The following is a 21,010-nucleotide window of genomic DNA, read 5'->3' as shown; positions in this document are numbered from 1 at the left end:
CTGAAGTCTCATCTGTTGGTTCACTGGAGTGTAAGGTAAACCTTCACGGAAGGATTAGGTAATTCTTTATTTGTCAATGTTTTTATACATAAATGTTGTTTTCTGATGACAGAATAACATATTCATTACCAAAAAAAAGTTCTAGAAAATAAAAAGAAGAAAATAAATATAAATGCTGTAATTACACCACCTAGAGGTGATCTTTAGATTTGAGAGCCTTTTTTTCCAGCATTTCCTCTGTGTGTGTGTGTGTGTGTGTGTGTGTGTGTGTGTGTGTGTGTGTCTTTTAATGGGATCATGCTGTTTATAGTGTTTGGTAATGGCTCTCTTATGAATATCCTTCCTCATAACAATATGCCCTAATTTGGTTATTGGATTTCTTTGGCCCCAGCTGTAAACAGCTTCCCTCTGTTACATGTCAAGTCATTCTTATCATATAAGCAACAGGCCCAAACAGAGACCAAATAGAGACCAGGGAGACCAGCAAGCCCAAACAGAGAAACAAAAACACATGTTTTGCTTAATCCGGGACTGCAGTGGTATCTTAGATAGATGCGATTGGAAGCAGATGTGCCTTCCTTGGCACAGTGAAAGTTAAAACACTAGTGTAGCATACGCATGTTTTACTAGAATGAGCAAATCCTAGCTACAGTGCTACAGTGCACCAAAACTCTGGCCAGGTGAGTGGTCATTCACGGAGAAGCCTCATCATCACCATCATCAGAGTGACTGTTTATTGATGCTTAGTGTGAGCTGGGCACTGTCCTAAGTGTTCAACATACCTGTATTAGTCCGTTCTCACGCTGCTATGAAGAAATACCCAACCCTGGGTAATTTACAAGAAAAGAGGTTTAATTGAGTAACAGTTTTGCATGGCTGGGGAGGCCTCAGAAAACCTACGGTCATGGCAGAAAGCACCTCTTTACAGGGCGGCAGGAGAGAGAATGATTGCTGAGCAAAGGGGAAATGCCAGACACTTATAAAACCACAGATCTCATGAGAACTCGCCATCACAAGAATAATATGGGGAAACTGCCCCCATGATTCAATTATCTCCCACCCATCCCTCCCATGACACGTAGGGATTATGGATGAGATTTGGGTGGGAACACAGCCAAACGTATTAATACTTTATGTCATGGGGATAAGTACCACTATTGCCTTCAGGCTGATATGAACCCTGATGTTCATCAAGGTTAGGGAACTTGCAACAAGCACAGCCAGTAAGAAGCAGATTCAGGATTCAAACCAGCATTTATCAGAATCCAGAATATGTGAGGCTAAATGAAATACATCCTCACTTTAATAAATTATTTATTATTTATATATTATTAAATTAAGTATTATTTTTATAACAAAAATAATCAGAATTCATTTAGGTGATGGTATAACTTCAAATTTATAATTGTTTTACAGTTATAATTATGTTACAATTGGGACCAAAGAAATCCAATAACCAAATTAGGGCATATAACCAATCCAATAACCAAATTAGGGCATAACTTCAAATGTATAAAATTTGAAGTTATAAAATCACCTAAGTGAACTATAATATTATAAAAATAATAAACTATTTTTATAGACATATTAGAAAATTCTGATAAGAAAAAAAGAAGAAAATCACCTATAATCCCATCCCCTAAACAAAATATTTTGTTGTAAATTTACATTATGGTTATTTTACAGATGTAATTTTTAACAAAATGAGAATTCACTAATAAAACTCTTTGAAATTTGCTTTCTTTTCTGTTAAAAACATCTTTCTTTATGAATTAATTTCTATAGCATCATTTTTATGGCAAAAGTGTTCCACAAGCCTACTTTTTCAGAAAAGAAAGTGATATTTGCAATTAATTTCAGACACGAACCTCTTATGAGTTAAAATCTCATATTAACTCATATGCATTTTCTATGGCTTTCTCACCAGGTTACAGGAAATACAATTAATCTTCTTTTTAAATTTATCTCTTAATTTGGAAATGTTTTCAGTGGGCCGCATGGTTATCTAAAAATCTTACTTTTGCTTAAGAGCCCAAAATGTGAGATCTATTTCACTGAAGGGTTAAAGGGGTGTTAGTGTTCCCCAGCAAATGTCCGGCTTCTCTGCAAAGTGAATGACCCTATGCTCTGTGTAAAGGGGATGCCCAGCAGCGCCTGGGGCAGTCCAGGCTGATCACGGAGGAAGCCAACAGGACGACGATGGAGGTGCAGCAGGCCACTGCCCCCATGGCCAACAATCTAACCAACTGGTCACAGAATCTTCAACATTTTGACTCTTCTGCTTACAACACTGCAGTGGACTCTGCTAGGGATGCAGGTATCACTTAGCAATTTCACAATTTGAATCTAATTAAGGAATTGGCCATTAAACTCTATACATCTTTTGTCAAAAAACAGTTTTCTTCATTTGGGTTTTGGATTTGAAAATTATAGAAGTTAGCTTAGAAAAAGAAAAGGTTTTGCTCTGTTCATCTATCTATCTATCTATACCTGTCTGAATACATATGAGAAACATACATATATTTTGAATGAACACTAGATAGATTGGTAAAGAGTTATAATTTTTTCTATGTGAAATAATGGTAGCAATTGTATCAATGTAAGACTTATCCTTTAGGGAACAAGGTTAATCAAATGTTGGGTAAATAATCCTAACACAATACTGTTTAGCTTTTAGGAAAAAAATTACTAAATGGCATTGCTTTTACTAGTCAACATTGCTTTTTCTTTATCTAAGTAAAACAGGTTATTACCAACAAGTACTGAACATGGCCAAACATAACTCCAGCTTTCTATTAAGAACAGCATGTTGACCAACTTGAATATATAGTTCTATAGAAGTGAAAATGAAATATTTTCATGTCCACCTAATTTATTTTGTAGATATTAGAACCATGCAGTACTTGTGAAATGTCCCTTTTTCCATTCTCACATTTTTATCCAATCACTTCATAACTTCTTAAATAACAATGTCTGTCAATATCATGACAATATCATGACTAGAACTTTTTGTTCTCTAATATGGTTTTGCATACAATATTACCTTCATTTGTATCTGAATTAAGAGAGGTCATAAATCCATATATGACCTGCCACTGCAAATTTTATTCCAATTTACAAATACCGATTCCCGTAACAGTAAAATAGCTTTTTTATAATGATCTTTTAAGTATATGTTCGTTTCTTCCATGTAACCACTCATGGAAGTGCTTTTAAAATTTTGTCTTTAAAAGATTTGCCTACATGAAATTCAGCTATTACATTTATAATGATATGGCCTCGGGAATATGTACCAAATCTGTGTTACATTCTTTTTTCCATTTTTTACCAGTTTTATCAAGTGATTCCAATAAGCATCCAGAACTTTCAAAAAAATTGAAATTGTTTACTGTGCTTTTCTCAAATAGCATTTTGTGGTTCAAAACAAAGTAAATGAAAGAGGATACCATAATGTAAGAAACTTTATAAATACTCTAATATAAGGTGGCCCCCTTTTTCTGAGATAATTGATTGTAGGGAGCAGGGGGACTCTGTCTTATATACATTTCCATAATCAACATCTAACATAATTCATTAAGTATATTATGTCTAGTTTTTAAAGATTAGTATACTATAAAATAAATGCTGTTGTCAGTGATCCAAACAATAAATATTTACCTCTGTATTAATCAATATAATAAACTAATAGTTGCTATTATTTTACTTAATTCTATTCCTTGTGCTGGAGAAACATTGTGTGTCCTAAGCACAGAGAAGGGGTGTTTCCTTGGTCTGCACTGACATAGTCTCCTGAATCTGAGTTTAGTTTTTCTCCAGGAAGAGGCTTGCTCTTGCCCAGCTACTAATGCTTAATGACCATGGCCCTGCCCTTAGGTAAGAGAATACCTCAAAAGTATTTGTCTCTGAGCCAATGGTTCTCAAATACCAGTGTGCATTAGAATCACCTGGAGGGCTTGTTAAACACAGGCTGCTGCATCCCACTCCTGGAACTGCTGATTCAGTGGGCTTGGGACAGGGCCAAGAATTTGCATTTCTGACAAGTTCCCAGTGATGCTGATGCTGCTTGTCTGGGAACCACACTTTAAGAACCACTGTTCAGTCAATGAAACTCTGGAAAAAGTTATGCCATTCTCTTTGAGTTTCTCTCAACAAGCCGTATCCTTATGACTGGTGCTTTTTTTTTTTTTTTTTTTTTTTTTTGAGACAGAGTCTCGCTCTGTCGCCAGTGCAGGGGTGCGATCTCGGCTCACTACAACCTCTGCCTCTTGGGTTCCAGCGATTCTCCTGCCCTAGCCTCCCGAGTAGCTGGGATTATAGGCGCACACCACCACACCTGGCTAATTTTTATATTTTTAGTAGAGACAGGGTTTTGCCACGTTGGCCAGGCTGGTCTCAACCTCCGGACCTCAGGTGATCCACCAGCCTTGGCCTCCCAAATTTCTGGGATTACAGGAGTGAGCCACCACGCCCAGCTGACTCACGCTCTTTTCTATGTTTAAGTTATGCATTCAAAAAGAAGGACATAAGAAGTAGCCAGTATCAGCCTTATTGGGCACAGCTGCACTAGACTGAGTCAAGGGGAGTGTTGTCTCGCACTCCAGCCACTTCCTCTTTTGCTATTTCCCTCAACCCCCAACACCCAGAGGTTGTTTTGTTCTCCAGCAAGATGTCCAAGAGTAAAAAGAAATAAAAGGTCACTATGATCTGCTTGTAGCATCACCCTTGTCTGCACCCACAGACCATGGCCGCCTACCCCTACCTTGGCACAGTTGCCACTTTTCTGAATGCTACCTGTGTCCTCCATTTAGTGCTCTCTTCTGGGACAGTAGCAGCAGCATGATGTGTGCATGGACATTCTGGAAAACAATCTTCCCACCTTTTTTCCCAGTATTCCTTTTTACCTGTTATATCAGTTATATTAGAAATGCAAGCAGAACCTGTGCTTCATGGTTAAAGGAACATTTGATTATATACCGTGGACCCTGCCCTTTAGAAAAAGTTAGCTTGCTCGACATACAATTTTTAGATCAATAAGTATTATAAATGTCACAAAAATAGGAATGAATTGTGCTTTGGGCTTTGTTAGGTCCACAACTATGCCAAATGTCATGCTCGGGGTCAGGTTCGAGCCCATGCTGAGGTCTGAGGGGAGTGGGTGGGTGGCAGATTGCTGAAAGAACACTTGGGGGATGTAGACAGGTGAAATGTAGTTTTATTCAGCCGCTCTCTCATCAGAAGCTCTCTCACACTGTCTGCTGTGTCTCAGCTGCTTGCTCGGGCTGCTCCCACACACAGCTGCACAGCCGGCTCTCCCTTGCCTTCAGGGTCAACAGCTTAACTCTCTCTGGGCACAAGTCGGTTCCTGGCTCCCCACTGCCTGCCTTCAAGGCAACTGCCTCTCCCTTACAGGGGTCAGTAGCGTTACTCTCTCTTTGGGCACCAGCACACCCGCGAGCCATGTTGAGCCCTGGCTCTCCCTCTGTCCATCTGCAAGACAGGCCACCTTGGCACCCTCTTTCTCTGGGTGCAAGTGCATGTGCCCTGTGCACGGCATCAGCAGGGCAGCTATACCTTTTCAAACAACAGTGGCTCTGAGCCAAGTATGCGCTTACAAATAGGTTATATAACAAATGGAGTGTGCACCTGTGCCCTAAACTCGCAGAGTCACTCTGGCCCAGATGTCTGCCTTGACCTATTCCTTGACCAAAGCACATCCATGTACCTTACAGGCTTTACGATTAATTTTGCAGGATTAAAATAATTTCTTATTGTTCTACCATATGTAATCCGTGTTTGTTGTCTACATCTGATTCTTGAAATATGCTTAATATTGAGATATTTACTCAAGTGATTAATTTTTATTAACTGCAGTAAGAAATCTGACAGAAGTTGTGCCTCAGCTCCTGGATCAGCTTCGTACGGTTGAGCAGAAGCGGCCTGCAAGCAACGTGTCTGCCAGCATCCAGAGGATCCGAGAGCTCATTGCTCAGACCAGAAGTGTTGCCAGCAAGGTAACTGATGAAAAGACTCATCAGTCACTCAGTGATAATAATAACACGAAGCTGAGCTCCAACTGCTTGGGCAGCTTCCAGAGCCTGGACCTTTCCACTGTATTCTCCAACTCAGTAGTTCTCAGCCCCATTTGCTAATTAGAAACACGTGAGGAACATTGAAAACGAAACCAATTCCTGGTCCCAACCTGAAAGCAATAGATCAGACTCTGTAGAGGAAGGGCTCAGTACCTGTATGTTCTTCAAAGCTCCCAGGTTATTCTAATGTGTAGTCAAGTTTAAAAACCACAGAGTTAAACTAGCCAATAAAGCTAATATAGCAAAAGAAATCAAGTAAAGCCTCAATAAAAGCCTCAATTCGTTCTTATATTTTATTTGTTATTTTAACAGCTACTTTAGTGCAATCACCACAATGGAATAATCTATCCCATCTGTCCCACCCCTTCAAGAAATTCTCTGATACAACACAAATTATGCGGAAGCTTTTACTGACCGCCCGCAGGGTTGACCGAGAAATCACATACTGGCTAAGAGGAATAAACTCAACAAAGACACTGTTTGGAGACACATAGAAGCAACCTAGCACAAGATAACTAGAGCCGGCATTTGTAGGAACATCTCCTGATACAGCAATTACTTTTCAGTGTGGCAAAGTGGAGCTTGTTCTTGGACCTCTTGAATTTTTTTAATTGATTCGTAGACCAGACTCCCTTTTTATGAACAAAGTATATGGTTTTATTTTCTCAATTAAGAATCAGCCTGAGCAGACTACTGGTCCTAATTACTGACAGAAAGAAGCATTAGAAATCAACTATTTTGTACTGTAGAAGATTATTCTTGATAAATAGACCTGACTTTTAAGTGGTGATAAATAGTCCCCTGTCACAAATTACCTTATTTAGATGCCCCAGTGAACATTTTCAAAAAAGGCTTATCTAAAGGTACATCAAGAAATGGCATTCTAAAAGCTAGGTTTTGATGAGTGCTTTCTTGTAATGTTATTGCTATAAAGAGTATGACTTTGGGACCTTAATCACCTAAGACCATTTGCTGAAGACAGACTTAGCCCTACCTTTGGGAGCTGGGAGCTCACTCAGTGCCGCCGAGTGAGATGCTTTTCATGCAGACATGCACTATTCTCAGACTCTCACTTATTAATGTAAGACTTTAATCCCCCACACGTCTTGTTTATTAAGATGTATTGGTCTTGGCCAGGCTCAGTGGCTCATGCCTGTAATCTCAGCACTTTGGGAGGCCAAGGTGTGCAGATCTCTTGAGTCCAGGAGTTTGAGACCAGCCTGGCCAACATGGCAAAACCCTGTCTCTACCAAAAATACACAAATTGGCTGGGCATGGTGGTGCACACCTGTAGTCCCAGTTACTGGGGAGGCTGAGGCACAAGCATTGTTTGAACCTGGGAGGCAGAGGTTGCAGTGTGCTACTGCATTCCAGCCTGGGTGACAGTGAGACTGTGTCTCAAAAAAAAAAAAAAAAAAAGGTGTATTAGTTTTTACTCAACTGGTAACATAGGACAGCTGCACTCCAGTCATTTGGGAATACAGAGCCTTGAGCTCACTGACCCCTCACATTAGCCAAATCAACATTAGTAAATTAATGTAAAGATGTCTAATCATTTGGAAAGATTCAGCTAAATGGCATAAGTATACACAATCCATCCACTTGTAAATACTTTACAAATTACCCCTGAATCAGACCAGTTCAGCATATCATATTGGGCCTCTGAGAAATGCACTTACTGAATTGTGCTTTGTTGTGATGCCTTTCTGTGAGCCATTATAAGAGACACCTTATGAACTCATTATTACAGTTATTATAATGGTAGGACCAGGCACTGGAAAGCACTTTAGAGTTATCATCGTATTTCATGCTCACAACAAATTTATTATCCTCATTTCACAGATGAGGAAACTGAAGGTTAAGTGACTTGCTCAAGGTTACACAGCTAGGAAGAGGCAAAGCCCATCTGGTCTGAGACTATAAAGCTAGTCCAGACCCCTCCCAACTGTGCAGACAAGGGCAAGGATGTTGCTCACAGTCTCACCCCATGCCTGTTTTATGAGGACCCTAGGGAGAAAGTCCCAGCTGTATTAGTAACTGAAATTAGTTCGACTTCTCCCAATTAGTTTTATACAAATTGTGTGAGCCTTGTGAACTGTATACTGACCAGACAACTTGAGTAAGTTGTTTAGTTCACCCAAACCGAGTACGCCGTTCGTTGTGGAATTCATATTTATCCTCATTCTTGGATCTACTTAGTCACCACTTTTTTTGCTTTCTTTCACCCCACTTTAAATGACTATATCACAATCTGCCCTGAGTCTTCTCTTCAACTAGGGGAGGATGTGAGTGAATAACTAAAGGTATGGAGGTGAAGAGAGCTTAGAGGCCCCCGTCACAAATGAGGGAAGACCACTGAGAACCATGAGAAAGCATTCTGCCCATTTCTGCAAAGCACTTTTAATGAAACCATTGTGTAACTCCAGATCCAAGTCTCCATGATGTTTGATGGCCAGTCAGCTGTGGAAGTGCACTCAAGAACCAGTATGGATGACTTAAAGGCTTTCACATCTCTGAGCCTGTACATGAAACCCCCTGTGAGGCAGCCAGAACTGACCGAGACTGCAGATCAGTTTATCCTGTACCTTGGAAGCAAAAACGTAAGCACATGAGTTTGAAAGGAGGGAATAATATTTACAAGGAGAGCTGCTTTTTCTCTTGCCTAAAATAAAGCTACTAGGCAAATGAACCAAAACAATGCCCATTCTGGTAACTCAGAAGATCTCATTTTAATGACAAGATTAAAAGAATGACTCAAGAACAAGTAATTTTTCTCTGTGTGGGAAATTGTGGGGATTGTTTCCTATTACCATCGCACTGCTAACTTTGATGAGTGAATGGAATACCTCAAAGTCTTTCAGAAAGACAGAAGCCTATTCTGTTTGATGCTGAATCCTGTTTGGAGATGCATAGTGAACAGTACTGTCAGGCTATATTATATCCCTGGGTAGCCTCAAAAAATTAGCCCATTCCTGGTAGCCAACAAATTTCCATGAGCCTGAGCAAGGATGGGGCCAGCAGACTCTGATGTGGCCACAGCTGGAGGCTGGAGAGGAAGAGCCACTGCCGGGTCTCACAAGAGCTTTGGGTAATAATTCAGGCCAGAAGTCACTTGTATATACCCAAGTATTTGGATTTCTGATTGTCCTTTAAAAAAGATGATGTTCATTCCTATGAATTTAATTTAAATGACTTCTTACTTCTTGATATTTCAGGCCAAAAAAGAGTATATGGGTCTTGCAATCAAAAATGATAACCTGGTATACATCTATAATTTGGGAACCAAAGATGTGGAGATTCCCCTGGACTCCAAGCCCGTCAGTTCCTGGCCTGCTTACTTCAGCATTGTCAAGATTGAAAGGTACAGTGAATCCGTGACACAGGGCATATATGCACAATTCACAAGAAACCTGTTGAACACACGCACGTGCACACACACACACACACACGCAGTCTTCCTGTGGAAGTTATAAATAGCATTTTCCTCCCTTTATTCTTGCTCCCTTTTCTTCCATTATTCTTGTATTCTTTCCCAAACACCTTAGTAGAAAAGAAAAAAAAAAGTCATTTCTAAATCACGCTCTGATTATTAGATTTTACCTGGCCAATCCAGGAATTAATTTCAAAATGAAATGTCTTTCTTCTCTTTCCCATTGATTGTGATGTTTTATAAATGCTTACTAGTGTCACAAAATTAAATTACCCATTTTGTGATGAGGAAACATTAACATTTTGACATTTAAAAAGTATTTTCTATAAATTATATGATAACACATGAAAATTATTTATCTCAATAGGGTGGGAAAACATGGAAAGGTGTTTTTAACAGTCCCGAGTCTAAGTAGCACAGCAGAGGAAAAGTTCATTAAAAAGGGGGAATTTTCAGGAGATGACTCCCTGCTGGACCTGGACCCCGAGGACACGGTGTTTTATGTTGGTGGAGTGCCTTCCAACTTCAAGGTCAGCCATACAGCTCTATTTTGACCTATTACAAATCTACAGTAATTGTTTTTATAAATCCATAAACCTATAATGACTTGGGGGTTGCTGATATCACTTTAAGAGCTTACTTCTGGGGGAAGTAGAATTCTGAACCAGAATCTATAAACCTGATGTGTAAATCTGGTCTATGCTACTCATATTTTCATAATGTCAATGCTTTCAGGTTATAGTTGACTCCTGAAGATCCATTCATTCATTCTGATACATGCATATGTAATTAATATTACCCCCACCTGCCACAGGAATGTCCGTAGCTTGTGGTGTCAGCACAGTTTAGATCTAATGTTCAGCTTTGCAGTGGTGGTTTCAAAAATTCAGTTATCTCACCTAATACAGGTATGAAATAAAGTATCTGGGATGAGAGATGGGGTGGAACCTAGGAGAGAGTATGAAATCTGATGAAGAGGGGATAAAGGATAGGTCAAAGAAGATGAGAAGTTGATCTGGGGTTCCAATTTCAGGACTATTATTACTAGTTATGGGCACATGATTGGATTTTCTCTGAGGATTATTTTCCCTCTCATTATATGAGAACAAGAATACCTACCTCACAAAGCTGGCATAAGGACTGATTTTTGTCATGAATTCACTGTCCAGCCTATGACCAGCACATAATCAATGCTCAGTAAATCCCACTTTCTCTGCTAAGATTTGCACAACTGACAAGTTACTGCATATCTAAATGATTTGGCATAAACACACTCGGGTCTAGAAAGACATTTCTATGAAGGGGTAGGTCTCCTTGACCTACTATTAGTTGCATTGTCTGTTCTGTAATGTCTGAGTAAAACATGACCATGAGACAGTTGGTTTTGCTTTTTCTATTGAACAGCTCCCTAACAGCTTAAACCTGCCTGGCTTCGTTGGCTGCCTGGAACTGGCCACTTTGAATAATGATGTGATCAGCTTATACAACTTTAAGCACATCTATAATATGGACCCCTCCACATCAGTGCCCTGTGCCCGGTAAGAGACAGTTGAGAGTACTAAAGACTTGGATATTTATGCAAGAGCAGCAGATAGAACAAGTATGAGTCAATATTCAGGTTCTCAAACTTTTCTTTGGGGAAGCCAGGTTTGAAACTACGTTAAGTCATACCTGCAAAAAAACTCTTCACCTATTCTCTATCATAGATGAGCATGCCCAAGTATCAAGTGTCAATTTGTTTGCAGCCTTGATTTAGGATTCCAGGCACTAGGGTGTCCCTGGAGACTTCAGTTGTCTTGGCACACAGGATAGAGAAGAAAACAATCCATTTAACATACCTACAAATACCTCTTTATCTGTTCTGTGCAGACAACAGGACTTCATTTAAATGTTGTAAGGGCCACAGAAGATGTTAGAAGAATGAGTTAAAAGGGCTTCACTTGAAAAGCGTAACAGAAACTGTAGTGTTCAAATGACCCTTGTGTTTCCATTTCAGAGATAAGCTGGCCTTCACTCAGAGTCGGGCTGCTAGTTACTTCTTCGATGGCTCCGGCTATGCCGCGGTGAGAGACATCACAAAGAGAGGGAAGTTTGGTCAGGTGACTCGCTTTGACATAGAAGTTCGAACACCAGCTGACAACAGCCTTATTCTCCTGATGGTCAATGGAGTGAGTAAAAATACAAGTCCTACTGCTTTTCCTTTATTTCCTTTACTTTCTGCTACTCACGTTTCCAGGAACCTTCCCAGGTCCAGTGTGTCATGCCATCAAACTGAAATTCTAGTTTAGAAAAGTCAGATTGGATTTTCTTCTTCAGGAAAGTAATGACAGCAATAAATAAAAGCAACCCTGAGATGCATTTCCCTACAGTACATTTTTGGATATAAATAAACTAAGAGAACTTTGAGGAAATTAGCACCAAGATCTAGGACAGCAGCGTGTCTGCAGAAATTCTGCACTGGGCTCCTAACTTGTCCAAATCATATGCCCTAATCAATTTAAAAGCAAAGCTTGCATACTTTATATATATGTATGTGTGTATATAAGTATATATGTATGTACACACACACATATATCTTTATTTATAAATGATACATGTGTACTATAAACAGATATAAATATAGTATGAAACATTCAAAGCTTGCAATAAAGGACAAATTATACAAAGATAAAATAAAAGATTATATATATTTAAAATGAAGAGTAAATTGACTTTATTAATGATACAGAAATGTTTTTCTCTCACTCGAAATTATTTTGAATAGCACTTTACTGTACACCTCAAACAAAATAGTTTTCGTGAGAAAATGTAATTAAATATGCTAAATATTTTTGAAAATCCTTAAACTCTTTGTGATACAGTGATTCAAAAGTCTGGTCCTAAGTCCAGTTTATTTCAACACTAATTTTATTGGTTGTTGTAACTAGACAAGATACCTCACAAAAGTAAAAAATGAAAGAAGCATATCATTAGCTGTGCCTACTAACTCAAATAGTTTTCAATCACATTCACCAGGTGGCAAAGGCTGTCTTTGAGATTTGACTGGTATGCTTCCTTTTTTCTAATATTAATTCTTATAAGCTAACCAGATATCATTTTGTAAACTTTAATAAAAGGGTTCTAAGCTATTGAAAATCTTTATTTGAAAGATTTTTCTAAAGTTTAGAAATGTCTTCCCTCAAATGTTTTAATAGTGCTGATAGGAGAGTTTTTGTGGGATTGCATTTGCATTGTTCCCATCAACAAAATCACTTAACAATAGAAAAATTCCCAAACATCTTTTTAAAAAACCATCTCTCCACAGTATAACTGTCCTTAAAAAAAAGAGAAAAAGTTACTTTCTCATCCATTATTATGATAATACCCTTACACTGATGTGACAGTATGTTTCTTTTTTGAATTAACTAGTAGGTTTCATACTACTGTCAGACATTTCTCATCACAAATAAAGTTCAACAAATTTAGAATAATTCATGTTACAAAGAAAAATGTGTAACCCTTTATAAACTTGACAGCATTTTCAGAAATTTGTAGGAAGTAGCCAGCAAATATCTGTGTGTCTCAAAATGTTTTCACATCACTCTCCATCTCAATACGAATCTAAATATTCTATTATTTCAGTTATATCACCCTTAAATCCATGTAACTAGCCACACATAAACTGCAATAAATTGCAATAGGCGAGAAGCAAAGAAATGGATGAGGAACTACCTTCAACCCTTCAAGTGTGGAACCCCTCTTGGGAAGCCACACACATTATGTGAATTTTGTGAAAGTCTGACAAAAGGATAAAATGAAGGCCCACAGTCAATAATTCATGTATTAAATTTTAAAAATTAGTTTCTTTCTCTATTTTAGATTTTTTAGTGAGTATAAATGGACGTTGAAATATTTTCTTCTCTATTTTAGATGTTTTTAAATTAGTATAAAGTTGAAATATTTTCTTTCTAAACTCCAATAAGTTGTTTTCCACAGTCCCAGGAATGCACAAACTCCACTCAGGAGATCACTTCCTACAGAATAGGGACCTTGCCACAATGCTTTATTTTTCAAATCCATTGACTTCTTGTATCTATGAACTATCTTCTGAAACAAGCAAACCTCATCAGTAAGTCACCTGAGTGTTACAAAATGTCTTTGATTCTCAAACATCATGTGTTCCAAGTGCATAATAATTCTATATTTATTTACATAAATCCAGTGTTTCAAAACAATACAGCAATGGCCTTCTTTTTTAAAATCCATATTTGCTGATAATATGGAAGAATTATTTTCAGTATACCTTGAAATTATTTTTTAATATTACTAATTTTCACCTAAAATAAATGCAGTCACATCTGTTGGCCTGCTATAACTTTTTAAAGTTTCCTAAAGACAAGGCAGTTGAATAAACTGGTATACTATACTCTGTTTTCAAGATTTTGCTAAAGGGCAATAATGTAGACTTAAAACTTCATCCATTAATTCAGAAAGTAGAATGAAAACAAAAGAAGAATCTTTACACTGTGTATAAAATTAACTTTTATATATTAAGAAGAGAAGTAGCTGCTGATATGGAAGTAGTTGTCACTTTTTTTTTGAGACAGAGTCTCGTTCTGTAGCCCAGGCTGGAGTGCAGTGGCATGATCTCGGCTCACTGTAACTTCCACCTCCTGGGTTCAAGCGATTCTCCTGCCTCAGCCTCCCGAGTAGCTGGGATTACAGGTGCCTGCCACCATGCCTGGCTAGTTTTTGTATTTTTAGTAGAGATGAGGTTTTGCCATGTTGGCCAGGCTGGTCTCAAACTCCTGGCCTCAAGTGATCCACCCGCCTCAGTCTCCCAAAGAGCTGGGATTATAGGTGTGAGCCACCACTTCCAGCCGTTGTCACTTTTATTTCATAAGAATTTCGTAAGACTTTCTTAGTCTTCAAATAGCTCCAATAACTAAGAATATAGTCATATTTCTCAAATTCAGCCAAAACTGACTCTACTCGCATAATAACAGATGTTCCTATCTTACAACTTCTTTCTCTCCCCAGAGTATGTTTTTCAGACTGGAAATGCGCAATGGTTACCTACACGTGTTCTATGATTTTGGATTCAGCAGTGGTCCTGTGCATCTTGAAGATACGTTAAAGAAAGCTCAAATTAATGATGCAAAATACCATGAGGTACAAATCATTGTAGTTGGTTGGTTTTGGTTTTGTTTTTTATACTTAGATCTGTTGATCTAATCAGGCGGACAAATGAGACAGGCAGGATAGTAAATATACTGAGAGCTTTCGTATCCAAGGAGCAACTGAAGGACCCTCATCTTCTCAACCCCAGGAAGACATTTGCTTTAAAACAATGGATGTATTTTTCCTATTGATGTTCCGATTAAAAAGTCACTGAAAGATTCCTTTTAATTGCTTCATTAACCAGAAGGCTTCTATTAATCTTAAATATCTCAATTGGTGTTCCTCTAGAGTACTTCTGTGCATGTGTGGAATGAGCCAGAGTGTAGATGCACAGCCATTTTTTTTGCTTGTCCTTTGAGCCCCACTAAATGTAACAAGAATATAAATACAGAATTTCCTTTTAAAACACTTATCCAGCATGTAGAAAATAGTAGCACAGTTTTCCTTATAAAGAGAACTCACAAAGAATCCCCTTTAGTTTTGAAACAGTTGTGCAGACTACTGAAAATATACTTCATCCATTTTCATTAACTATTTTGAATATACAATTTGATCAAGTGTATACAAGGCATAATATCTTTTAAGTGGAACCAAAATGCAAGGGGTAGGAGACTGTATTTCCCTTTTCAGTTCAAAGTCCATAGCCTCATGAGAATGGTTTACAATAAAAGAATATTTTAACTATTTCTCTGACTAGCAGTTTTGCAGATTCATTAGAACTGCTCACTGTGTCACCAAAAAATTACACCTGGTAACATGCAATCTAGATTCCAGAAGGCACCTGCTTGGGAATACAATAGCGGTCACCAGGGGTTAGGGATGGGGGAAATAAGACATTGCTGTTCAATGGGTATAAAGTTTCAGTTGTGCTAGGTGAGTAAGTTCTTGAAATCTGCTGTACAGCATGGAGCCTATAGTTATAACTAATTTACAATTTATTGAGGATAGATCTCATGTTAAGTGTGCTTAACACACATGCTCACACACACACACACACACACACACCACAAAGGGACACAAGGAAATGCCGGGAAATGTGTGATATGTCTCTTACCTTGATTGTGGGATGATATGAGTGTTTGTATATGTCCAAATTCATCAAATTGCATACATAAAATATGTATAGTTCTTTGTACATCAACTAGACTTGAATAAAGTTGTTTTTAAAAAAGAAGAGAACAGTGGCACCTGTTTATAGCTCTTTCCTGAATCCTCTCAGAAGGAGCAGGAGGAAACAATAGGTCTAATCGCAAAATTTTTCTTGGGCTGGCTCCCTCTTCATACAGACCTCCTTTCCCAGGAAATGTGAACTGCTACTTGTAGAAGCAAGAGTTTTCAAGTCTGTGAGAAAAGAAAATCTATCTATATCTATTCCCCATTTTGTGAACAAACAGGCACAAAGGCATGGAAGAATAGCTAGTATAGCCAGGAGAATTAAAATATATAGAAGTCATCAAAGAACTGAATATTAAATAGTTAATCAAGGCTTACTATACATTATCTCTCCCAGATCTCAATCATTTACCACAATGATAAGAAAATGATCTTGGTAGTTGACAGAAGGCATGTCAAGAGCATGGATAATGAAAAGATGAAAATACCTTTTACAGATATATACATTGGAGGAGCTCCCCCAGAAATCTTACAATCCAGGTAAGGCTTTTTGTTAAATAGCTGTTTGTTCCTAGCAATGTACTGGGCTGGCAACATCCAGGAGAGGTCTAGTAACAGTGTCCGCACTCTTACTTGCTACTTTTACACACAGGAATAGGTACAGGCACACACATTCATGTACCTGCAAGCCCTCTGCAGTCAGTCCTCAGGACCTCCTGAAATTAGCATCACATAGATGTAATCACAGATTTCTTCAGTTATTGTATTACTCTTAGAACATGATCTAATGCAATATTTCTCATCAGCAATAGGAAGGATGGAACATGTGTATTGTGTGAAGACAAAACAGCATTTGTCCATTTACTCTTTTTTTATATACTTTAAGTTCTAGGGTACATGTACGTAATGTGCAGGTTTCCTACATATGTATACATGTGCCATGTTGGTGTGCTGCACCCATTAACTCGTCATTTACATTAGGTATATCTCCTAATGCTATCCCTCCCCCCTCCTCCTACCCCACAACAGGCCCCAGTGTGTGATGTTCCCATTCCTGTATCCAAGTGATCTCATTGTTCAGTTCCCACCCATGAGTGAGAACATGAAGTGTTTGGTTTTTGGTTCTTGCAATAGTTTACTGAGAATGATGGTTTCCAGCTGCATCCATATCCCTACAAAGGACACGAACTCATCCTTTTTTATGGCTGCATAGTATTCCATGGTGTACATGTGCCACATTTTCTTAATCTAGTCTGTCACTGATGGACATTTGGGTTGACTCCAAGTCTTTGCTATTGTGAATAGTGCTGCAATAAACATACGTGTGCATGTGTCTTTATAGCAGCATGACTTACAATCCTTTGGGTATATACCCAGTAATGGGATGGCTGGGTCAAATGGTATTTCTAGTTTTAGATCCTTGAGGAATCGCCACACTGTCTTCCACAATGGTTGAACTAGTTTACAGTCCCACCAACAGTGTAAAAGTGTTCCTATTTCTCCACATCCTCTCCAGCACCTGTCATTTCCTGACTTTTTAATGATCGCCATTCTAACTGGTGTGAGATGGTATCTAATTGTGGTTTTGATTTGCATTTCTCTGATGGTGAGTGATGATGAGCATTTTTTCATGTGTCTGTTGGCTGCATAAATGTCTTCTTTTGAGAAGTGTCTGTTCATATCCTTTGCCCACTTTTTGATGGAGTTGTTTGGTTTTTTCTTGTAAATTTGTTTGAGTTCTTTGTAGGTTCTGGATATTAGCCCTTTGTCAGATGAGTAGATTGCAAAACTTTTCTCCCATTCTGTAGGTTGCCTGTTCACTCTGGTGGTAGTTTCTTTTGCTGTGCAGAAGCTCTTTAGTTTAATTAGATCCCATTTGTCAATTTTGGCTTTTATTGCCATTGCTTTTGGTGTTTTAAACATGAAGTCCTTGCCCATGCCTATGTCCTGAATGATATTGCCTAAGTTTTCTTCTAGAGTTTTTATGGTTTTAGGTCTAACATTTATGTCTCTAATCCATCTTGAATTAATTTTTGTATAAGGAGTAAGGAAGGGATCCAGTTTCAGCTTTCTACATAGGGCTAGCCAGTTTTCCCAGCACCGTTTATTATATAGGGAATCCTTTCCTCATTTCTTGTTTTTGTCAGGTTTGTCAAAGATCAGATAGTTGAAGATGTGTGGTATTATTTCTGAAGGCTCTGTTCTGTTCCATTGGTCTGTATCTCTGTTTTGGTGCCAGTACCATGCTGTTTTGGTTACTGTAGCCTTGTAGTATAGTTTGAAGTCAGGTAACCTGATGCCTCCAGCTTTGTTCTTTTGACTTAGGATTGTCTTGGCAAGGCAGGCTCTTTTTTGGTTCCATATGAACTTTAAAGTAGTTTTTTCCAATTCTGTGAAGAAAGTAATTGGTAGCTTAATGGGGATGGCACTGAATCTATAAATTACCTTGGGCAGCATGGCCATTTTCATGATATTGATTCTTCCTATCCATGAGCATGGAATGTTCTTCCATTTCTTTGTGTCCTCTTTTATTTCATTGAGCAGTGGTTTATAGTTCTCCTTGAGGAGGTCCTTCACATCCCTTGTAAGTTGGATTCCTAGGTATTTTATTCTCTTTGAAGCAATTGTGAATGGGAGTTCATTCATGATTTGGCTCTCTGTTTGTCTGTTATTGGTGTATAAGGATGCTTGTGATTTTTGCACATTGATTTTGTATCCTGAGACTTTGCTAAAGTTGCTTATCAGCTTGAGGAGATTTTGGGCTGAGACGATGGGGTTTTCTAAATAGACAGTCATGTCATCTGCAAACAGGGACAATTTGACTTCTTCTTTCCTAATTGAATACCCTTTATTTCTTTCTCTTGCCTGATTGCCCTGGCCAGAACTTCCAACAGTATGTTGAATAGGAGTGGTGAGAGAGGGCATCCTGTCTTGTGCCAGTTTTTAAGGGGAATGCTTCCAGTTTTTGCCCATTCAGTATGATATTGGCTGTGGGTTTGTCATAAATAGCTCTTAGTTACTTTTGCTTTAGCCTTAAACCCATTTTGAGCTCTCCAATAGCATCTGAGCTACACAAATTTTTAAGGTTATCCAAAGGGTTGTGTATTATGTATAATGAAACATTAAGACTCTCCCCTAAACTTTGTTGATTACAGATGTGTTGGAAATAATGCCAAAATGGATTCATTAACAACGTGGATTAATAAAAGTCTGAAGACCTGTGTTCAAATCCTAACATCACTTGTGACATAAGTGAATAATTTATTCTTAGTTTCATTTTATAGGTTAAACCCTGTGGAATTACTAAGAATTGATTATTTTTATGTATAATATGTCAGTTCCCTATGATTCAATCTAATAATCACCTGCTAAAGGGCAATAATAGCATCTCCATCTATTTCACTGAATTGTTATAAAGATGAAATGAGATAATGTAAGTTAAAGCATTTTGAAAACTATAAAGAACAAATTGGCTTGACTCAGAACAAAACTCTTCTATAGGCAAAGATTAGACATTGCCGTGTGCCTATCAAAGAAAGCATGAGAATATGAATGATTATAAAGCTGTTACAAATGACTATAAATAAATGCAAATTCCATAGCCTACATATGCAGGGTAACATCATCATCATGGCTGTATCAGTGAGGCTGACTTTCTTTTCCAGGACCCTCAGAGCACACCTTCCCCTAGATATCAACTTCAGAGGATGCATGAAGGGCTTCCAGTTCCAAAAGAAAGATTTCAATTTACTGGAGCAGACAGAAACCCTGGGAGTTGGTTATGGATGCCCAGAAGACTCTCTTGTAAGAACCACTCAGTCAAAAGCTTTTTAATAGACACCATACTTAACACTCCCAAAAGCTGGAAAAGCTCTTTTCAGCTTCTCTCTGATCCTAGGTACACCTTGGGTTCCTTTCTGCCACCACCAGAAAGAACCATTAAGCTTGAAGGGCTCTTGTGCATGGGATTCCTCTGTGACTTGTTCATTTGCTTCAGTTTTCTATGGGTGGGGCATCTAACACCTAAAGTGGTGTGTGCTAGCATCATTGTTCACTCTGGTTGGAGTCAGTGGAGAAGATGAAACCCTATCTCTCAGAGGAGCTCCTGGTGTATGCCTGAATTCCAACATAAACCAGAAGTGGGAAAATAAACTATTTACATAGAAACTAACAGGCAAGGCCCTCCGTATGTGAAACGTTGATAGTTTTAAGCATTTGATAATTCTCAAAAATACTATCTCCACTTGTTTTGGCACACAGATATCTCGCAGAGCATATTTCAATGGACAGAGCTTCATTGCTTCAATTCAGAAAATATCTTTCTTTGATGGCTTTGAAGGAGGTTTTAATTTCCGAACATTACAACCAAATGGGTTACTATTCTATTATGCTTCAGGAGTAAGTATTTGTTTTTCTCTGAGGAAACTTCTTTGTGATAATTGTTTTGCCTATTAAAAATAATTTTTAATGCATGTTAGAAGTGATTTTCTATTCAGATTTTGACTCACATGTAGACACACAGAATGCCTCATTTCAAACACTTTTAAAAATATTACATGTATTGTTTATCAGGAGTTCCTAACCTGGAATTCATAGACCCACCCCCAACGGATCATGGATAGAATTCAGGGGGTCTGTGGACTTAATGGGAAAAGATTACATCTTTATTTTCTCTCACTGAAATTGATCATTTCCTTTGATTATGAATCTAGACAACACACCACAGTAGTATTACCAGTACCTGCGACTTTGTCATTGATAGAAATCACAGATTTGTTTGTTTCACATTACAATTGTCACAGAAATCTCAGAATGTCATTTTTGCTCATTGCTACTTCTAATATTATTAGGTCTGCTATGGAATCTTATTATTTAATGCCTTAATAAAAAGTTATACTATCACAGATTATTTATTTTAATATTTTGAAAACTGTATTTCAATATAATTGGTTTCCTTTGTATTATTATATGTTTTGTTTTATACATTTAAAAACAGTATTTTGTGAAGGAGTCCCTATGTGTTACCAAAATGCCAAAGGTGTTTCTAGCACAAAAATTGTTAAGAGTCCCTGTTTGTATGCTATGAACAAACACATCTGTGATTTAATTTATAAAAGGGTAAAAAGTACATGCTTCTTTTAGATTTGCTACAGAACATTGTAGCTCAGCTTATAAAGATATGCTATTTCAAGAATAAAATAAGGTCTGTAGAGGATTG

The 21,010-nt window shown here is 38.0% G+C and overlaps 1 protein-coding gene across 5 annotated transcripts in view; it reads left to right on the top strand.

The window, feature by feature from the left end:
* Positions 1-21,010, top strand: part of LAMA4 (laminin subunit alpha 4) — a 148,529-nt gene that overhangs the window by 104,466 nt on the left and 23,053 nt on the right. For all 5 annotated transcript variants that reach the window (XM_028847051.2, XM_077999296.1, XM_015137555.3 and 2 more), the window contains exons 18-28: positions 2,138-2,317; positions 5,872-6,011; positions 8,516-8,689; positions 9,305-9,450; positions 9,887-10,049; positions 10,924-11,057; positions 11,516-11,687; positions 14,539-14,670; positions 16,190-16,332; positions 19,458-19,596; positions 20,053-20,190. In XM_028847051.2, coding sequence (XP_028702884.2) covers positions 2,138-2,317; positions 5,872-6,011; positions 8,516-8,689; positions 9,305-9,450; positions 9,887-10,049; positions 10,924-11,057; positions 11,516-11,687; positions 14,539-14,670; positions 16,190-16,332; positions 19,458-19,596; positions 20,053-20,190 — 1,661 coding nt within the window. The remainder of the gene's footprint in view (positions 1-2,137; positions 2,318-5,871; positions 6,012-8,515; positions 8,690-9,304; positions 9,451-9,886; positions 10,050-10,923; positions 11,058-11,515; positions 11,688-14,538; positions 14,671-16,189; positions 16,333-19,457; positions 19,597-20,052; positions 20,191-21,010) is intronic.

The sequence above is a fragment of the Macaca mulatta genome, chromosome 4, assembly GCF_049350105.2.
Source record: "Macaca mulatta isolate MMU2019108-1 chromosome 4, T2T-MMU8v2.0, whole genome shotgun sequence".
Lineage (NCBI taxonomy): Eukaryota > Metazoa > Chordata > Mammalia > Primates > Cercopithecidae > Macaca > Macaca mulatta.
The sequence above is the reverse complement of the archived record's forward strand: the minus strand, read 5'-3'. Positions and strand labels throughout refer to the sequence as shown.